Source organism: Meleagris gallopavo, chromosome 29 (assembly GCF_905368555.1).
Source record: "Meleagris gallopavo chromosome 29, MGAL_WU_HG_1.1, whole genome shotgun sequence".
Taxonomy (NCBI): Eukaryota; Metazoa; Chordata; class Aves; order Galliformes; family Phasianidae; genus Meleagris; species Meleagris gallopavo.
Window position 1 is genome coordinate 2856394 of NC_139432.1, and position 18692 is coordinate 2875085.

The following is an 18692-nucleotide window of genomic DNA, read 5'->3' on the forward strand; positions in this document are numbered from 1 at the left end:
TCCCCTGTGGGGTCACCCCTTTGCTCGGTGCCACATGGCTCTCGTGGGGCTCCATCCCATCCCATGGACCCAGGGCGGCCCTGAGGATGTATCTCTGTTTTTTTGGGTGCGTAATTACAGCCTCCCCAAATTGCACGGTGCGCTGTGGATTATTGTCAGAGAGCTTTTTCTTTTTCCAACCAACGTGGCTCTGCAAATGTGGAAACAGTGGTGGAGGCGTGCCAGGGGGGAGGAAGAAAAGGAGAGGGAGAGAAAGGGAAAAAGAATGGGCTGAAAGAATGGGAAAAAGGGGGGAAAGTGCAAAAAAAAAAAACCACCCCAAATTTGTGGGTCCCCGCTGCACTTTTCGGGTGTTGGCATCTCCTGGCTGGGGCTGTGGGTGCAGTGGGGGCAGCTCGGCCTGTGGGGACGGGAGGTGCTGAGGGACCCCACGGGGCAGCGGGGGCAGCTCTGGGCCGTGGGTGGGGGCACGGTGTGGGGCACAGTGGGAGGGGGCTCTCGCAGCCCCAAATGGGGGCGCACATCTGTGTAGGGCTGCGTGGCATCGGGACCCACAGAGCGCCGTCCCCACCCCGCCCGGCCACTTCCACAGCACACAGCCTTGAGAAAAGCCCCAAAAACACCCGAAGCCCCCACACCCCAACCGCTCCGGGATCCCCATCCCAAATACTTTGGGGTCTCCATCCCATCTGCTTTGATGTCCCGATCCCACACACCCTGGTGTCCCATTCCCAAGAGATTCAGGGCTTCTGTTCCAGCTTTGGTGTCCCCAAATCGATCACTTCAGGGTCCCCACACCAAACATTTTGGGGTCCCCAAATCTAACTGCATTGGATTCCCCATTTCAAATACTTTGGGGTCCCCGTCCCAAATACTTTGGTGTTTCCATCCCAAATATTTTGGGGTCCTCATCCTAAGAGCTTTGGGGTCCCCAGCTCAACCTCTTTGGGGTCTCCATCCCAGCCACTTTGGCATCCCCATCACAAGTGATTTGGGATCTTCATTCCAGGTGTTTTGGAGTCCCCAGCACAACTATTTTGGGGTCCCCAACTCAGCTCCTTGGGGTCCCCATTACATGTACTTTGGGATCCCCATCTGAAATAGTTTTGCGTCCCCAGCTCAACGACTTCGGGGTCCCCATTCCATGTGCTTTGGGGTTCCCATCTCGGATAGTTTTGGGTCCACAACTCAACCACTTTGGTGTCCCTAATCCAGGTGCTTTGGGGTCCCCACCTCCACAACTTTGGAATCCCTAATCCAGATGCTTTGGGGTCCTCATCTCAACTATTTTGGGGTCCCCATTCCAGACCATTCGGTGTCCCCATCCCAAACTCTTTGCGGTTCCCCATTCCAAGCGCTTCGGGATCCAATCCTCTTTGGGATCCCCATCCCAACTTCTTCGGGGTCCCCATCCCACCCCGCTCTCCCCGCTCTGGGGGTGCCATGTATGCGTGTGCAGACCGGGGGGGGGATGGGGGGACGGCGGGTCCTTTCCTATTGGCTGAGGGGCCGTCCAAAATCCCCCGTGCGCTCCCGCGCAGGCTATGATGGGTCCCACCTCTCGGCGCCGCCGGACCGTATATAAGGGCAGGCGGAGCGGTGGGAAGGCAGTAGGAAGTTTCTGCTGGGGTCTGGATTGGAGCTGCGGAGTGAGATCGGCCCTGAATGACCCGACCCTAAGACAAAGAGCCCCAAAGAGTCTACATGTCTAATATTTAGACATGTTCAGCTTTGTGGATTCTCGGTTACTGCTGTTGATAGCAGCGACTGTACTACTCACCCGCGGGCAAGGAGAAGAGGACAGTAAGTAGCGGGCGGAGGGATGGGGTGGAAAGAGGGCTGCGTCCCGTGGGGGAGAAAAGAAGGAAAATGGAGTTAAATAGGGGTGAATCGGGCTGGCGGAGGAGCGGGGTGTATGGGGTGCGTGGGGTGTGCGGGGCCGCGGCCAAGAGGAGGAGGGCAGAAGGGTGGGGGGAGCGGAGAGAGGAGGTGGGATATGGGAAAAGTGAGGAGAGGGGGGAGCGGGGAGAGGGAGGAGAGGGGAGAAGGGGCCCGGCTCTGTGAAAGCCATCAGGAAAGAATTAGAAAAGTCTCAGATGATTCATAAGGAAAACGTTCTGGCCGCCCCATAGCGCTGCCCAGACATCGGGGCGGGGGGAGCGGAGCGTCCCGTCCGTCTGTGGGGTGCAGTGTGGGGTGGGCGGGGGGCACAAATGGGGTCACTCTGCATCCCGAGAGCCGCGCTGCTGCCGGTGCAGAGATGGGGCACGCTGGGATGGCACTGGGATGGCACTGGGATGGCACTGGGATGGCACTGGGATGGTGCCAGGCTGCGCCGCGCCGCGTTGCTCCGAGCGTTGGCCCTTCCCAGAGGTTCTGTTTTGTGGCGCTTTTATGGGTTTTGTGGCTCTTTTTGGGGCAGTTTCCCTCCTGGGCCCATTCCCACCCGCTGTGCCGCTCTCCTTTGGCACCGCGCGTTGTGCAACGCGCCCGGCAACGCCCGCAGCACCACGGGAACTTTGCACTTTGGTGTTCCATTTTTGGGGCTCAAGCCTGCGTTGCTCGGGGTCGATGCTGCATTTTTGGGGGGTGACATTTCGCCTCTTTTAAGGGGTGGCGGCGTTCTGCATTCCTTGGGGTCAGCTTTGCAGTTCAGGGTTGGCGTTGTTGCATTTTCGGAGTCGGCGATGTTGCGTTTTTGGCGGCGGCGATTTTGCATTTCTTTGCATTTTGCCCTTGCATTTTTTTTTTTAAATTTAATTCTTTTTTCCGGGGCTGGACGGGAACGGGGGACGGGACGGGACACGACAACGACGCGACATCTTGCTTTCACATTTCATTTCATTTCATTTCATTTCATTTCATTTATTTCATTTTTTCGCCCTTTTGATTCTCTCCAAGCCCGTGCACTTCGTTACAGAGCTTCTCCCCTTCTCCCCCTTTGCCATCGCGCAGCGGTGCGGCCCCACAACCCCCCCCTCCCGGCCCCCCCGGCTCTACTATGGGGCCGCCCCACTCTCTGGCAGCCGCCCCACACTCGGCAGCTCCCACATCTGGCCCCATCCCGCCTCATCCCGGCTCTAATTTCAGCCCAGACGAGGGGGGGATCCCCCGATCCCGGCACCGCCCCGCACTCCCCCCCTTCACCCCCCCGCCCCCCCCGCTATTTTCCTTGGCCCCCGGCTTCGGGACGCGGCTGCCGGACGGGGGTTTTGTTTAAATTCCAGACTAAGTGGGAAGAGCCGATGGCGGCGGTGCTTTTCCCGTGTCACAGAGCCGGGTTGATGAGAACCAGATGAAGGGAGAACGGCGCTGCCGAGCGGGAGCGCTGCGGGGCGGGGGGAGCGCAAACTTTCCTCGCTGACCCCCCCACCCCCACCCCCCCCCTCTCCCCGGTAACCCTGCAGTCCAGACCGGGAGCTGCGTCCAGGACGGGCTGACGTACAACGATAAGGATGTGTGGAAACCCGAACCGTGCCAGATCTGCGTCTGCGACAGCGGCAACATCCTCTGCGACGAGGTGATCTGCGAGGACACCTCGGACTGCCCCAACGCCGAAATCCCCTTCGGAGAGTGCTGCCCCATCTGCCCCGATGTCGACGGTACCGCTCCCCCCCTCCCCCATCCCTCCCCGCCCCTCTCCGGGCTGGTTTTGGGGTGTTGCCCCCCCATCTAAACACCGCTCCTTCCTCCCACAGCCTCCCCCGTCTATCCAGAGAGTGCTGGAGTAGAGGTAACCACCGCTGACCCCAAACCCTTTGGCTGCTCCAAACCCCCCCGGATCCCCCTTTGGGATCATTTTATGGGACCGTTTTACAGGACCATAACCTCCCCCCCTCGCCTTTCCCCCACAGGGTCCTAAAGGAGACACCGGCCCCAGAGGAGACAGGGTTTGTACCCCCAGGCACCCAGCCCTACACACACCCACATTGGGTGCCCCACTGCTGCTCACCCCACTGCTGCTCACCCCCTCTCCCCCCCACCCCCCATAGGGACTCCCCGGCCCCCCTGGCAGAGATGGCATCCCTGGACAGCCTGGCCTCCCGGGACCCCCAGGCCCTCCAGGACCTCCAGGCCTCGGCGGAGTGAGTATGGGGGGGGTCCTCATCAGCACACCCCATTGCTGGGGTTTTCCCCTGCCCCCTCCCCCCGCTCAGCCCCTTCTCTTTCTCTGCCCCACAGAACTTCGCTCCTCAAATGTCTTACGGATATGATGAGAAATCGGGTGGCATGGCGGTGCCCGGCCCCATGGTGAGTGGGGGGCTGGGGGTGCAGGTGGGGTGTGGGGTGTGGGGGGAGGGAGGTGGGGGCTGTGGGGACGTCAGTGGGGTTGTGATGGGGACAAGGGTGGGGTGGCAATGGGGATAGGGATGGGGTGGCAGTGGGGACAGTGTTGGGGTGTGGATGAGAATAAGGATGGGGTGCAATGGGGAAAGGGACGGGATGGTAATGGGAACAGAAATGGGGTGGCAATGGGGTCAGGTGGAATGGAAAGGGGAATAGGGATGGGATGTCAGTGGGGACAACAAGGGGTGGTGATGGGGACAAGGACTGGGTGGTGATGGAGATGTCAGTAGGGTAGCAGTGGGAGATGGACTGGGTGGCAATGGGGACAACAAGGGGTGGTAATGGGGACAACCATGGGGTGGTGATAGGAAAAGGGATTGGGTAACAACATGGGCATCAATAGGGTGGGAATGGGGGCAGGGATGGGATGGCACTGGGGACAACAAGGGGTAATGATGGGGTCAGCAATGGGATGGTGATTGGGAAAGGGGTTGGGTAGCAATGGAGACATGAATAGGGTAGGATTGCAGACAGGGATAGAGTGGCAATGGGGACAAGAAGGGGCGGTGATGGGGACAGAGATGAGGATGGGTGCCAGTGGGACAAGGATGGAGTGGTGATGGGGATGGGTAGCAATAAGGACACCAGAGGGGTAGCAATGGGACAGGGATGGGGTGGCAATGGAAAGAGGGGTGGGCTGGTGACGGGGACATCAGAAAGGCAGCAGTGGGGATGTCAATAAGGCAGCAGTAAAATAGAGACAGTGGGGACTGAAACAGACGCTGGGGACAGAGATGTGAGGGGGACAAGGGGGACATCAACGGGACAGTAAGGAGACAAAGTGCTGGGCATAGGTATAGGATGGTGCTGGGGACAGAAATAGGGTGGCAGTGGAGAATCAGTGGGGTAGGAATGGGTGGGGTGCTGATGCAGCAATGGGACAAGGATGGGGAGGGGGGTGGCACACACTCAGCTCTGTCTCCTTATTCCCCCCCCAGGGCCCTGCTGGACCCCGTGGTCTCCCTGGTCCTCCTGGTGCTCCTGTGAGTATCTCCTCCTCCTCCTCAGCTCATTTTTGGGGCCAAGCCCCTGAGGGACCCTTTGGTTTGGGTGCCCTTGGTGGCAGGGGTGGGCACAGGTTGGATGAGGGCAGGATGCAGCATCCCCCCCCCGTGCATAAGGAAGACCACAGTGATGGGAATCCATGTGGGGGGGGGAGAGGGGAGGCTGAACTCATCATTGGGGTCTTCAGACCCATCTTTCCCCTTTTCTAACCCATTTTTCCCTTTTTTTCCCCCCATTGAACCACAGGGCCCTCAAGGTTTCCAAGGTCCCCCTGGTGAACCCGGCGAGCCCGGTGCCTCTGTAAGTGCAGGAACTGCACCCCAACCCCCAGCAGTGCTGGGAGGGGGCAGCAACGGGGAGCCCTGCACCCCCACAGCCCCCCACACCCCTTTCCTATCTCCTAGGGACCCATGGGCCCCCGCGGCCCCGCTGGCCCCCCTGGCAAGAACGGCGATGATGTAAGTGGCAGTGGGTCGGACCCCCCCCTCCCATCTGGTGGCATTGACCCCCCCCCGAGGGCTCAGCACTGTGGGGCTGTGCCACCAACCGTGTCTTTGTCTATAGGGTGAAGCTGGCAAACCCGGCCGTCCTGGTGAGCGTGGACCCCCTGGCCCCCAGGTGAGGCTCTCCCCATGGTTGGGGGCCCCACAGTGTGCACAGTACACAAGGGATGGGGACACGGGGACCCCCCCCCCCCCACCGCGGGGCTCTGTGTCACCCCACGGCCTTTCCTTGTAGGGTGCACGCGGTCTCCCTGGAACTGCTGGTCTGCCGGGCATGAAGGGACACAGAGTGAGTTCTGCATCCCCCCCCCCCCACTGCACCCATGAGACGTGGGGCGAACTGGGAACACCCTCAAGTCGGGGAAACCCCCACGGAACCCCAACACCCAGCCTATGAGCTGGGGGGTGGGGGCTGGGGGGCACTGATGCTGACCTCCCTCCTCCGCCCCCCAGGGCTTCAGTGGTTTGGATGGTGCCAAGGGTGAGCCTGGCCCCGCTGGTCCCAAGGTGAGCAGTGCTGCTGGAGCAGCTCACCCACCCACCCACCCCCACTGCGGGGTCCCGCTGCTCCCACTTTGGGGCAGAAAACCCCAATTTTTTTACATATTGTTGTTATTATTATTTGTTGTCCTAGGGTGAGCCTGGCAGCCCTGGAGAGAACGGCGCTCCTGGGCAGATGGTGAGTGCTGGGTGGGTGCTGGGTGGGTGCTGGGTGGGTGCTGGGTGGGTGCTGGGAGACACAGTGAAGGGGGGGGACACGGTGCCCCCTGAGGGGCTGCATCCCTAGGGGTGCTGGGGGAGGGGGGGCTTAGCAATGAATGAGAGCATCATTGGGGGCAGGGGGCACAGAGATGCTGAAGGGAAAGCAGCCCACCCTGACCCCACCCTTCTGTCCTCCGCAGGGTCCTCGCGGTCTTCCCGGCGAGAGAGGCCGCCCCGGTCCATCCGGTCCCGCTGTGAGTATCGGGGAGCCCGGGGCTCGGACCCCCCCGGCAGCCCCCCCGCCCCCCATCACTGCCGCAGCTCACGGCCGCCTCTCTCCCGCAGGGCGCTCGCGGTAACGACGGTGCTCCCGGTGCTGCCGGTCCTCCTGTGAGTGCTCCCAACCCTTCGAGCTCCCCCCGGCCCGGCCTGGGAGGGGTCTCCTGCGGAGGGTCCCCATCCCAGAGCCGCACTTCCCGGTAAGCCCGATGCGCCGCGCTGTTCTCGCCTGACGCATCCATCCTCTCCCCCTCTTAGGGCCCAACCGGTCCCGCGGGTCCCCCCGGCTTCCCCGGCGCTGCTGGCGCTAAGGTAAGACCTCCGCCCTCGGCCGCGGCCCCACAGCCCGGCTGGGGGTTCTGGGGGAGGTGGGATGGGGGATTTCCTCCCCCGTGCTCCGCAGTGCCCGTCGGTGACAACAGGGTCGGCACCGCCAACGGCTGCGCTGCGCGGAAAGGAGGAGCGGTGCGGCTGCGGGCAGCCCGGCCGTGACTCTTCCTCCCTCCTCTTCCTCCCCAGGGCGAAACAGGTCCCCAAGGTGCTCGCGGTAGCGAAGGTCCCCAAGGTGCCCGTGGCGAACCCGGTCCCCCCGGCCCAGCTGGCGCTGCCGGTCCCGCCGTGAGTGCCCCCCGACGGCGTCCCGCCCTTCAGCCTCGCGTCCCTCGGGCTCCCACGTAACCCTCCTCTTCCTCCTCTTTCTCTCCACCAGGGTAACCCCGGTGCCGACGGTCAACCCGGTGCCAAAGGTGCTACGGTGAGTTGTTGGTGCCGCGTCGCGCTGCCGCGCGTGGTTCCCGGTTCGGGGGTCCCCGCGCCCTCACCGCCCCTCTGCCTGTCCCTCAGGGCGCTCCTGGCATCGCCGGTGCCCCCGGCTTCCCCGGTGCTCGCGGTCCCTCCGGACCCCAAGGTCCCAGCGGTGCTCCCGGACCCAAAGGGAACAGCGTGAGTACCTCCGCATCCCCCCCACCCCCCACCCCGTGGTGGGGTCTCAGCCCTTCGCTCCAGCGCTGGGATGGAGATGGGGCGCTGGGTCGATGGCTTTGGGACGGCTCCATCCTTTGGTCCATCGATGCGCCGCCCCACCCGGGCTCATCTCCGCACCCCCACGGCGCTACGAGCTGCCAGCACCGGGGCTGGGGGGCCTCAGCACCCCCTCCCCTCTCCCGCCAACACGGTTCTAAGCATCTCCCCTCCTCTTTCCCAGGGTGAACCCGGCGCTCCAGGCAACAAAGGTGACACCGGAGCCAAAGGCGAACCCGTAAGTGTCCCCAGGAGCCACCGACGCTCAGCGCAGCCCCGGCTCAGCGTCTCCTCGCGGCCGCTCACCCCGCTCTCCCCCCCCGCAGGGTCCCGCTGGTGTTCAAGGCCCCCCCGGCCCCGCCGGTGAGGAAGGCAAGAGAGGAGCTCGTGGAGAGCCCGGCCCTGCTGGGCTGCCCGGTCCTGCAGGAGAACGGGTGAGTCCGCGTCGTCCTCCCCCCGCTTCAGCCCGATGGAAACGCCGATGTCCCCGCGGGCATCCCACGCACCTCGAGGTTTCCTTGGAGCATCTCGGCGGCTCAGCCCCACAGCTGTGCCCCATAGGGTCCCCCACCCCGCTCTGACCGCTCTCCCGTCCCTCGCAGGGCGCTCCCGGCAGCCGCGGTTTCCCCGGTGCTGACGGCATCGCCGGTCCCAAGGTGGGTTTTTTTCCTTCCTGCGTCGGCGCAGCTCCGTGCCCCCTCCCCATCCCGGATCTCGATAACCTCCGTTCTCCCTCAGGGTCCCCCCGGAGAGCGCGGTTCCCCCGGTGCCGTCGGCCCCAAAGGATCTCCCGGTGAAGCCGGACGCCCCGGAGAACCCGGTCTCCCCGGCGCCAAGGTGAGCGCGGCGGGGGCACGGTGCGGTGGGCAGAGCCAACTGCCGGCCCTGCCCACGTCCACCCCCAAAGCCCACCCCGAACCCCGTGCCCTAACCCGGCCCTAACGCTCCTCCCAGGGTCTGACTGGAAGCCCCGGCAGCCCCGGTCCCGACGGCAAAACCGGACCCCCGGTAAGTAACGGCTATAGCCCCCCCCCCTCACCCCCTAACCGTGCGGTTCACTGACGGACTCTTTGCTCTCCCCACCTCAGGGTCCCGCTGGTCAGGATGGCCGCCCCGGCCCCCCCGGCCCCCCCGGAGCCAGAGGTCAAGCTGGTGTGATGGGTTTCCCCGGTCCCAAAGGTGCTGCGGTGAGTACACGAGGATGGGATGCTCAAATAGGGGGGGGTTGGTCTGCCCACAGGTTCAGGGATGCACGAGGTGCACAAGTTCACAAGGACTTCATGTCAGATCTGTGGCACGAAGCTCTCACGGAGTCCCATATTTGGGGGGGAGGGAGGGGGGCTCAGGGGACGTGTCCCTATATGGGGGTGTGGGGGGGTCCATTCCACGGTGCTGTGATTTTGACACACATCTCACACCACTCTCTTGCTTTTAGGGTGAACCTGGCAAACCCGGTGAGAGAGGAGCTCCTGGCCCCCCTGGTGCTGTTGTGAGTATTCCTGGGGGCAGCTCTATGGGGCCAGAAAACCAAATGGGGTTTGGGAACAGCAGCTCTGGTGGCCATCGGTCCAGGCTGGAGGCTGCCAGCAGCTCAGGATCCAGGGCAGCAGGGAGGTGACGTGGCAGGAATCTCCTTCCAGGGATGCCGCAGTTCAGTCCTGCCCCACACCTCACAGCTCAGCCCCATAGGCTCACAGCACAGCCCCATATGCTCACAGTGCGTGGCCCCATGGGCTCATAGCACAGCCCCGTAGGCTCCCACTATAACCCTATAGGCTCACAGCGCATGGCCCCATAGGCTCACTGCACAGCCCCATAGACTCACAGTGTATGGCCCTATGGAATTCCAAGGCATGGCCCCATGGGCTCATAGCACAGCCCCTTAGGCTCACACTGTAGCCCTATAGGTTCACAGTGTGTGGCCCCATCACAGAACAGCCCCAAAAGTCGCAGTGCTTGGCCCTATAGACTCGCAGCACAGCCCCATGGACTTACAGCACACAGCCCCATAGGCTCACAGTGCACAGCCCTATGGGCTCACAGCCCAGCCCCATAAATTCACAGCACACAGCCCCATAATCTCACAGCCTAGCACAGCCCCATAGACTTACAGCACAGCCCCGTGGCTCACAGTGCAGTCCCATAACCTCACAGTACAGCACCAGCCCCATAGACTTACAGGGCATGGCCCCATGGGCTCACAGCACAGCTCCATAAACTTATAGAATCCATAGACTCACAGCCCTGTAGGCTCACAGTTCAGCCCCATAGGCTCACAGAGCACAGCCCCATAGGCTCACAGTGCACAGCCCCATAGATTCACAGCCCCGTAGGTTCACAGCTCAGCCCCGTAAGTTCAGAGCTCTCAGTCCCATGGGATCACAGCTCAGCCCCATAGACTCACAGCCCCATAGGTTCACAGCTCAGCCCCATAGGCTCAGAGCTCTCTGTCCCATGGGATCACAGCTCAGCCCCATAGACTCACAACCCCGTAGGTTCACAGCTCAGCCCCGTAAGTTCAGAGCTCTCTGTCCCATGGGATCACAGCTCAGCCCCATAGACTCACAGCCCCGTAGGTTCACAGCTCAGCCCCATAAGTTCAGAGCTCTCTGTCCCATGGGATCACAGCTCAGCCCCATAGGCTCACAGTGCACAGCCCCATAAGTTCACAGCTCTCTGCCCCATAAGTTCACAGCTCTCTGCCCCATAGGCTCACAGCGCAGCCCTATAGACTCACAGCTCTCTGCCCCATGCACTCCCAGCACCCAGGGGTGCATGCAGTGCTCTGAGCCCCTCTTCCCCCCTCAGGGTGCTGCTGGTAAGGATGGTGAAGCCGGTGCCCAGGGTCCCCCCGGCCCCACTGTGAGTATCTGTGTCCCCCCCCTCACTGCGCACTATTGATGCAGTGGGTGCTCCGCCGCCCCCAAACCCCCCCTCACTCTTCTCCCCCCTCCTGTAGGGTCCCGCTGGAGAGAGAGGTGAACAAGGTCCCGCCGGAGCCCCCGGCTTCCAGGTGAGGGGACAACACCTCGTGGTGACAGCGGTGCCACCCCCGCTTTGTACCCCACGTTCCCACCCCCCACCTCTCCTCCTTTTCCCCCGCAGGGTCTGCCTGGCCCCGCTGGCCCCCCCGGAGAGGCTGGCAAGCCCGGTGAGCAGGTGAGTGCCCCATCACCACCCCTACGGACATCACCCCGAGTCGGTGCCTCAATGCGCCATCCCATAACCTCCATCCCATAACCTCCATCCCATAACCTCCATCCCATCCACAGGGTGTCCCCGGAGATGCCGGTGCCCCCGGTCCCGCCGGTGCCAGGGTGAGTCGAAGCCCCCACAGCCCCCTCTGTTCCCCCCCTGCTCCGAACAGCCGCGCTCAGCCCCGCTCCTCCTCCCGCAGGGTGAGAGAGGTTTCCCCGGTGAGCGCGGTGTCCAGGGCCCCCCGGCCCTCAGGGTCCTCGTGGTGCTAACGGTGCTCCCGGAAACGATGGTGCTAAGGTGGGTATGGGGGGTTCTGCTTTTTTTTTTTGGAGGGGGAGGGGGTGAGGATGACTCCAGAATGGGGCTCTCTCTGCAGAGACAGCGCTGATTTCTCACTAACCTCCACTGCTGTGTTTCTCCCCCAGGGTGATGCCGGTGCTCCCGGTGCCCCCGGAAACCAAGGCCCCCCCGGTCTGCAGGGGATGCCCGGAGAGCGCGGTGCTGCCGGCCTGCCGGGCGCCAAGGGTGACAGAGTGCGTGCACCCCCCTCCCCAAATCCCCCCATCCACCCTCTGCCTGCAGCCCCCTCCCCTTCCACAGCTGCTCACCGCCTGGAGGGGCATCCAGGGCCACTCGTGTCCCAGCGTGGCTCTTCCCTAAGCCAAGGGGGGGGTGCGGGTGTGGCGGTCCTTATGGGGCGCAGAGCAGTGGGACGCTCCGGGCCGTACCCCACATGTGACCCTCTGTGCCTTCTCCCCCCACGCAGGGTGACCCCGGTCCCAAAGGTGCTGACGGCGCTCCTGGCAAAGATGGTCTCCGTGGTCTGACCGGCCCCATCGGCCCCCCCGGCCCCGCTGGTGCTCCCGGTGACAAGGTGGGGACATCCTTCATCTGGATGCTATGGGGAGGTGTCCCCGCGCCCCCCACCAACCCCATACCACTGCTCTGACCTCATGGCCTTTTCTCCTCTTCCTCCCCTCCGTCAGGGTGAAGCTGGCCCCCCCGGCCCTGCTGGGCCCACTGGTGCCCGTGGTGCTCCTGTAAGTGTCCGCACACTGCATGGCACAGCCGTGCTGACATCCTTGGCCACCCCATACCCGATGTGATGGCCATTATCCTTCTTTCCCCCCCTTAGGGTGACCGTGGTGAGCCCGGCCCCCCCGGTCCTGCTGGATTTGCTGGCCCTCCTGTAAGTGTCCTGACAGATGCGCTCCCCCCGGATCCCCCCACCCCACACTTGATCCCCGCTCACCCCAATGCTCTGTCCCTTAGGGTGCCGATGGTCAGCCTGGTGCTAAAGGTGAAACTGGGGATGCTGGAGCCAAAGGTGACGCTGGTCCCCCTGGCCCTGCTGGCCCCACTGGTGCTCCCGGCCCTGCCGTAAGTCCCCCCCCCCAGGTGCCCCCCAAGGAGATGTCTCCACAGTGTTGCTCACCCCTCTCTTCCTCCCCCCAACCTGCAGGGTGCTGTTGGTGCTCCCGGTCCCAAAGGCGCTCGCGGAAGCGCTGGACCCCCTGTAAGTATATGGGTCTTGTGGGGGGGGTTGCATAGCCCCCGGGTTGGGGGGAGGTGGGTGTGTGCACCCATGGGTGGCTCAGTCCCTCCTGCATCTCGCCCCAAAACTATGGGAGCGTACCCTGAAGCTGTTTGGGTGGGTAACATCATGCGTGGGGAGGGGGGTTGTTCCCATGAGGGGGGTGGGAGGTGCAGTGGGCGAAGACTGCTCGTTTCTCCCACCTCCCCCAAATTCAAAGCTGTACAATGGGGTGAGCGCTTCCCTCCTGGCCGCTGATCCAGGGGACAGCAGGAGGTGCCCCCGTGTCGGATGCGACCCCCCCCTGACCGCAGCGTTTCTCCCTTGCAGGGTGCTACTGGTTTCCCTGGTGCTGCTGGAAGAGTCGGTCCCCCTGGCCCCTCCGTAAGTCCTGCGTCCCCCAGCAGCGGCGGGACACGGGGTGTGGGGGGGCTGCTGGCACCGTGCTGTTGTGTGGATGCCGGGCAGAGCTCCAGGCAGCTCCACGTGGCCACCGTGGCCCATTTGGCACCGGACGCCCCTGGCACCGCGCAGCCACCGGCGGGGGGGTCTGACTGCAACACCCCCCCTTACCCAGGGTAACATCGGCCTTCCCGGCCCCCCCGGCCCCAGCGGTAAGGAAGGTGGCAAAGGACCCCGTGGTGAGACCGGCCCCGCTGGCCGCCCCGGTGAACCTGGCCCTGCCGGCCCCCCCGGACCCCCTGGCGAGAAAGGCTCCCCCGGCGCTGACGGCCCCATTGTAAGTCACCCCACAACGTGACCCCTCCGCGGACACCAGGCCGTGTCACCCCGTGGTTCTGCCCTCCATCAGGAGGTGCCCACATTGAGCTGCTGCTCGTCCCCCCCAGGGCGCTCCCGGCACCCCCGGACCCCAAGGTATCGCCGGTCAGCGCGGTGTCGTCGGTCTCCCCGGACAGCGAGGTGAAAGAGGCTTCCCCGGCCTGCCCGGCCCCTCTGTGAGTACCCCCGTGGGACCCCCAGCTCCCCAGCTCACCGTGTGGCTGATGGATGCTCCTGGTGTCCGACACCTCTGCGCTCTCTTCTCCATAGGGTGAACCCGGCAAGCAGGGTCCCTCAGGTTCCCCTGGTGAACGCGGTCCTCCCGGCCCCATGGGCCCCCCTGGCCTTGCTGGTCCCCCTGGTGAAGCTGGACGTGAGGTAGGGTGAAGGCTGGATGTGCTCGTGGCACCCATGGGTGCCGGGCTCAGCGACGGGTCCCCCCTTCGTTAGCATCCCTCATCCTAACGAGGGGCTTCGGGGGGTCTTGCTGTCCCATAGGGTGCTCCCGGTGCTGAAGGTGCCCCCGGTCGTGACGGTGCTGCTGGTCCCAAGGTGAGTGCCCACGGGTGGGGTGGTGGGTTGGGGTAGTGAGGCTGTGCTGATCCATGCTTATGTCTGCTCTTCCTCCTCCCTTCCTCTTCCTCCTCTCAGGGTGACCGTGGTGAGACCGGCCCTGCCGGCCCCCCTGGTGCTCCCGGTGCCCCCGGTGCCCCCGGCCCCGTCGGTCCTGCTGGCAAAAATGGAGATCGCGGTGAGACCGTAAGTGCTGCTCTGCTGATGGAGAGCCTCATCCGTTCCCTCCCGGCCCCAATTCTCCATCTGAGCACTGACCCGACTGAGGTTTGGGTCAGAACTGTCCCTGTGCTTGGATCCCGGCACAGGAGGGGGCTGCCCACCAGGGGGAGGTGACCCTATGTCCCACTTGGGGTGTTGCTGTGGGATGATGCTCTGACCATCTCCTTCCCTCCTGTCCCAGGGCCCTGCTGGTCCCGCCGGCCCCCCTGGTCCCGCTGGTGCTCGTGGTCCTGCTGTAAGTTGGTGTCCCCCTCCTCTGTCCTTTGTCCTTCCTTGTCCCCATGGACGTGGGGACGGTGTGCTGTTCGGGTTGTGCTCAGCTCATCTCCTTCCATAGGGTCCCCAAGGTCCTCGTGGTGACAAAGGTGAAACCGGTGAACAGGGTGACAGAGGCATGAAGGGCCACAGAGGCTTCTCCGGTCTCCAGGGCCCACCTGGTCCTCCTGTAAGTGCCACCAGGTGTGGGGATGGCAGCAGCGGGTGCTGCCCCACATCCTGAGATGCTCACAGGACTTTCTCTCGTGCCCCGCTTTGCACAGGGCGCTCCTGGTGAACAAGGTCCTTCTGGTGCTTCTGGTCCCGCCGGTCCACGAGTAAGTCCCCAGCACACAGACATCCATCCAGGGCTGAGCACCGTGGGGCTGCACGGGGGACGCGTCCCCCCATGGTGCCGGGGTCCCATCTGTGCTCACCACCTCTCCTCTCCCATAGGGTCCTCCTGGCTCCGCCGGTGCCGCCGGCAAAGACGGTCTCAACGGGCTGCCCGGCCCCATCGGCCCCCCCGGCCCCCGCGGTCGCACCGGTGAAGTCGGCCCTGTTGTACGTATCCACCCCACCGCCGCTGCCCACCCGGATCTGCCGCCTTCACCCCACGCTCACCGCCCTCCTCCTCCTCCTCCTGCAGGGTCCCCCCGGCCCTCCTGGCCCCCCAGGTCCTCCCGGCCCCCCCAGCGGCGGCTTCGACTTCAGCTTCCTGCCTCAGCCACCCCAAGAGAAGGCGCACGACGGCGGCCGCTACTACCGAGCCGACGATGCCAACGTGATGCGCGACCGTGACCTGGAGGTGGACACCACCCTGAAGAGCCTCAGCCAACAGATCGAGAACATCCGCAGCCCCGAAGGCACCCGCAAGAACCCTGCACGCACCTGCCGGGACCTGAAGATGTGCCACGGCGACTGGAAGAGCGGTCAGTGCCCCCCAACGCTCCTCCCTCAGAGGTCCTCCTCAGCTCCATCCCTCCTGGATGCTCCCAGCTCCATCCCTCCTGTCTGCCCCTCACCTCCATCCCTCCATCTTCATCACCCACGGATCCTCACCTCCATCTTTCCCACCCACCCCTCACCTCCTGGATGCTCTCACCCACCCCTCCGTCTCTCACGGCTCTTCCTCACCTTCATCCTTCCATCCTCCCCCTCTCACGGCTGTTCCTTATTTATCCCTCCGTATTCCATCTCCCACGGCTGTTTCTCACCTCCATTCTCCATCTCCCATGGTTCTTCCTCCCATCTTCTACCTCTCACGGCTTCTCACTTCTTATTTATCCATCCTCTGTTCCTCGTGGCTGCCTCGCTTCCATCCTCAACCCCACGGACTATTCCTCACCCCCATCCCCGTGTCCAGTGGCTGCTCCTCACCTCCATCCCCATCCCCTGTTCCTCCCCTTTACCTCCATCCCCATCTCTTATTTCTCTTCTGACCTCTACCCCCGCTTTCCATCACTTCTCCTCACCTCTATCCCCATCCCCTCTCCCTCCCCTTTACCTCCATCCCCAGTTCCTCCTCCCCTCCCATCCCTTTTGGCCAATCCTCACCTCCATCCTCATCTCCTGTGGCCGCCCCTCACTTCCCTATCCCTTATTCCTCCTCCCCACCTCCGACCCCAACTCTCATGGCCGCTCCTCACCTCAACCCCACCCCTCCCGGCCACTCCGCACTCCCCTCCCCATATCCTGCTTTCACTCCTCACCTCCTCCCATCCCTCCTCACCCCACAGCCCCTGGCTGCCCCCTGACCCCATCTGTTGCCCCACAGGCGAGTACTGGATCGACCCCAACCAGGGCTGCAACCTGGACGCCATCAAGGTCTACTGCAACATGGAGACAGGCGAGACGTGCGTCTACCCCACGCAAGCCACCATTGCCCAGAAGAACTGGTACCTCAGCAAGAACCCCAAGGAGAAGAAGCACGTCTGGTTCGGCGAGACGATGAGCGACGGCTTCCAGGTGGGCCGATGGGGTCCATGGGGGTGATGTAGGGGGGGAGATGTAGGGCAAAGTGATGCAGCACTATAGGGTCCCTAACACCTCTTCGCCCGCAGTTTGAGTACGGCGGTGAGGGCTCCAACCCGGCTGACGTTGCCATCCAACTGACCTTCCTGCGCCTGATGTCCACCGAGGCCACCCAAAACGTCACCTACCACTGCAAGAACAGCGTTGCCTACATGGACCAGGACACCGGCAACCTGAAGAAGGCTCTGCTGCTCCAGGGAGCCAACGAGATCGAGATCAGGGCCGAAGGAAACAGCCGCTTCACCTATGGGGTCACCGAGGATGGCTGCACGGTGAGCGGCTGTGGGGATGGGGGACACAGGGATGGGGGACTTGGAGACGGGGGACATGGGGATATGGGGATGGGAAATGTTTGGGAGGGGGACGTGGGGATGGGGGACATGGGGATGGGGGACATAGAGACGTGGGGACATGGGAATGGAGGACACAGGGAAGTGGGGACTAGGAGATGAAGGACACATGGATGGGGGACACGGGGATGGGACACTTGGGGACCGGGGACGTGGGGATATGGGGATGGGAGACGCATGGATGGGGGACACGGGGTGGGGGGCATGGGGATGGGGACATGGGGATGGAGATGTAGGGACATGGGGACGTGGAGATATGGAAATATAGGGTTGGGTGGGCACATGGGGATGGAGCATGTGGGGAACTGGGGGTGGGAGACACATGGATGGGGGACGTGGGGATGGGGGACAGGGGAGCACAGGAATGGGAGGCATTGGGATGAAAGACATCTGGACAGGGGACATGGGGACAGGGGACATGGGATGTGGGTTAGGGAACATAGGAAGGAGCATAGAGACAAGGGGGTGGGAGACACACAGATACGGGGTATGGGGACATGAGGACACGGGACAAAGGGGACCTGGGAGGGATGGGGACACGGGGAAGGGGCTGGGGGGGGGGCACACAGGTACCTGACAGCCTCGTCCCCACAGAGTCACACTGGAGCATGGGGCAAAACAGTCATCGAGTACAAGACGACGAAGACCTCGCGCCTGCCCATCATTGACTTGGCTCCTATGGACGTTGGTGCTCCGGACCAGGAATTTGGCATTGACATCGGGCCCGTCTGCTTTTTGTAAACCGGAAAGCCCCACGCGCGACAGGAGAGAGTAATAATTATAATAATTAATAAAAAAAAAAAAAAAAAAAAAAAAAAACTGCCAAAAAAAAAGGAGAAAATTTCACATGGACTTTCAATTCGTGTCGGTTTCTATGCAGCGTCTCTTGAAATCATTTGCGTTTCCGTAATGAAAAAAAAAAAAAAAAAAAAAGCCAAAAAAAAAAAAACCCTCAAAAAACCTAAAAAATGAAAACCAACCAAACCCCCCCCCCCCAAAAAAAAAAAAAAAAAAAAAAAAAAAGGCATTAAACCAAACGGAAAAAAAAAAATAGTAATAATAAAAAAAAAAATAAATGACTTTTTCAAACCATACCGCCAGGAAGTGGGTTCGCTTGCTTGCCCCCTCCTCCTCCCCCGGAGCCCCCATGGCCGTACCCCAATGCTGACCCCTAGTGCTGCCCCATAGCGGGGCGGGGGGAGCACCCACCCCCCCACCCCCCCCACCCTTTCCCTGCTGGGCTCTTCGCTTCTTGCATCTGCAAGGACCTTTCCAATCTCCACCTCCTTGTCGTTGTTGCTCTCCCTATCCATGTCTTGTTTTTTTTTTTTTGGGGGGGGGGTTTCCCCCTTTTTCCCCTCTCTTTTTCTCACACACAGCACAGCCTGAGCAGTCTGCGGACCCCCAACTCCCCAGCGCACCCAGCAGCCCCCAACCCCGGAGCGGAGCGGCCGCGACCCGTCAGTGCATCTCCTCCTTTTTGGAAGGCTACCTCACCGCTGTGGTTTTGCTTCATTAAGGGTTTTTTTTTTTTCCTTTTTTTCTTTTTTTTTTTTTTTTAACCTAATTTTTTTTTTTTTTTTCCAAGTAGTTTTAGGTTCGTCGTGGGTATTTTTTTCCTTTTTTCAGCCGTGCCGGGACTTTCCTGCCAGGTTCAGACCAAAGGTGCTACGTTCTCTCCACTTTTTTTTTTTTTTTTTACCCTTCTCCATTTTTTTTATATTTTTTTCATTTTTTCCCCTATTCAAGGCCTCCCCCCACAGCCCCCCACCCCAGGATTCCTGTCCCAATGTTTACTCTCTTTCCTATTGGTCCCATCTCCATGCTGGGACCTGTGGTGCTATAGACACAGCGCTGTGACCGGACACGTCCTGCGTTGATTTCTAACTT

General features: G+C 62.3%; 1 protein-coding gene across 1 annotated transcript; it reads left to right on the forward strand.

The window, feature by feature from the left end:
- Positions 1-1578: 1578 nt before the first annotated feature.
- On the forward strand, positions 1579-17621 carry COL1A1 (collagen type I alpha 1 chain). Its single transcript, XM_085210964.1, is given in 52 exon segments — positions 1579-1803; positions 3408-3602; positions 3699-3733; positions 3855-3890; positions 3993-4085; positions 4183-4251; positions 5286-5330; positions 5599-5652; positions 5757-5810; positions 5917-5970; positions 6091-6144; positions 6309-6362; positions 6490-6534; positions 6758-6811; positions 6903-6947; positions 7095-7148; positions 7356-7454; positions 7546-7590; positions 7680-7778; positions 8041-8094; positions 8183-8290; positions 8459-8512; positions 8595-8693; positions 8811-8864; positions 8945-9043; positions 9292-9345; positions 10665-10718; positions 10816-10869; positions 10962-11015; positions 11129-11173; positions 11254-11284; positions 11287-11351; positions 11480-11587; positions 11821-11928; positions 12041-12094; positions 12190-12243; positions 12327-12434; positions 12517-12570; positions 12919-12972; positions 13166-13327; positions 13437-13544; positions 13639-13746; positions 13867-13920; positions 14020-14127; positions 14345-14398; positions 14501-14608; positions 14703-14756; positions 14875-14982; positions 15068-15350; positions 16196-16386; positions 16482-16724; positions 17397-17621. Coding segments are annotated over 52 exon segments (4359 nt in total). The 5' UTR covers positions 1579-1721; the 3' UTR covers positions 17544-17621.
- The last annotated feature ends 1071 nt before the right edge of the window (positions 17622-18692 follow it).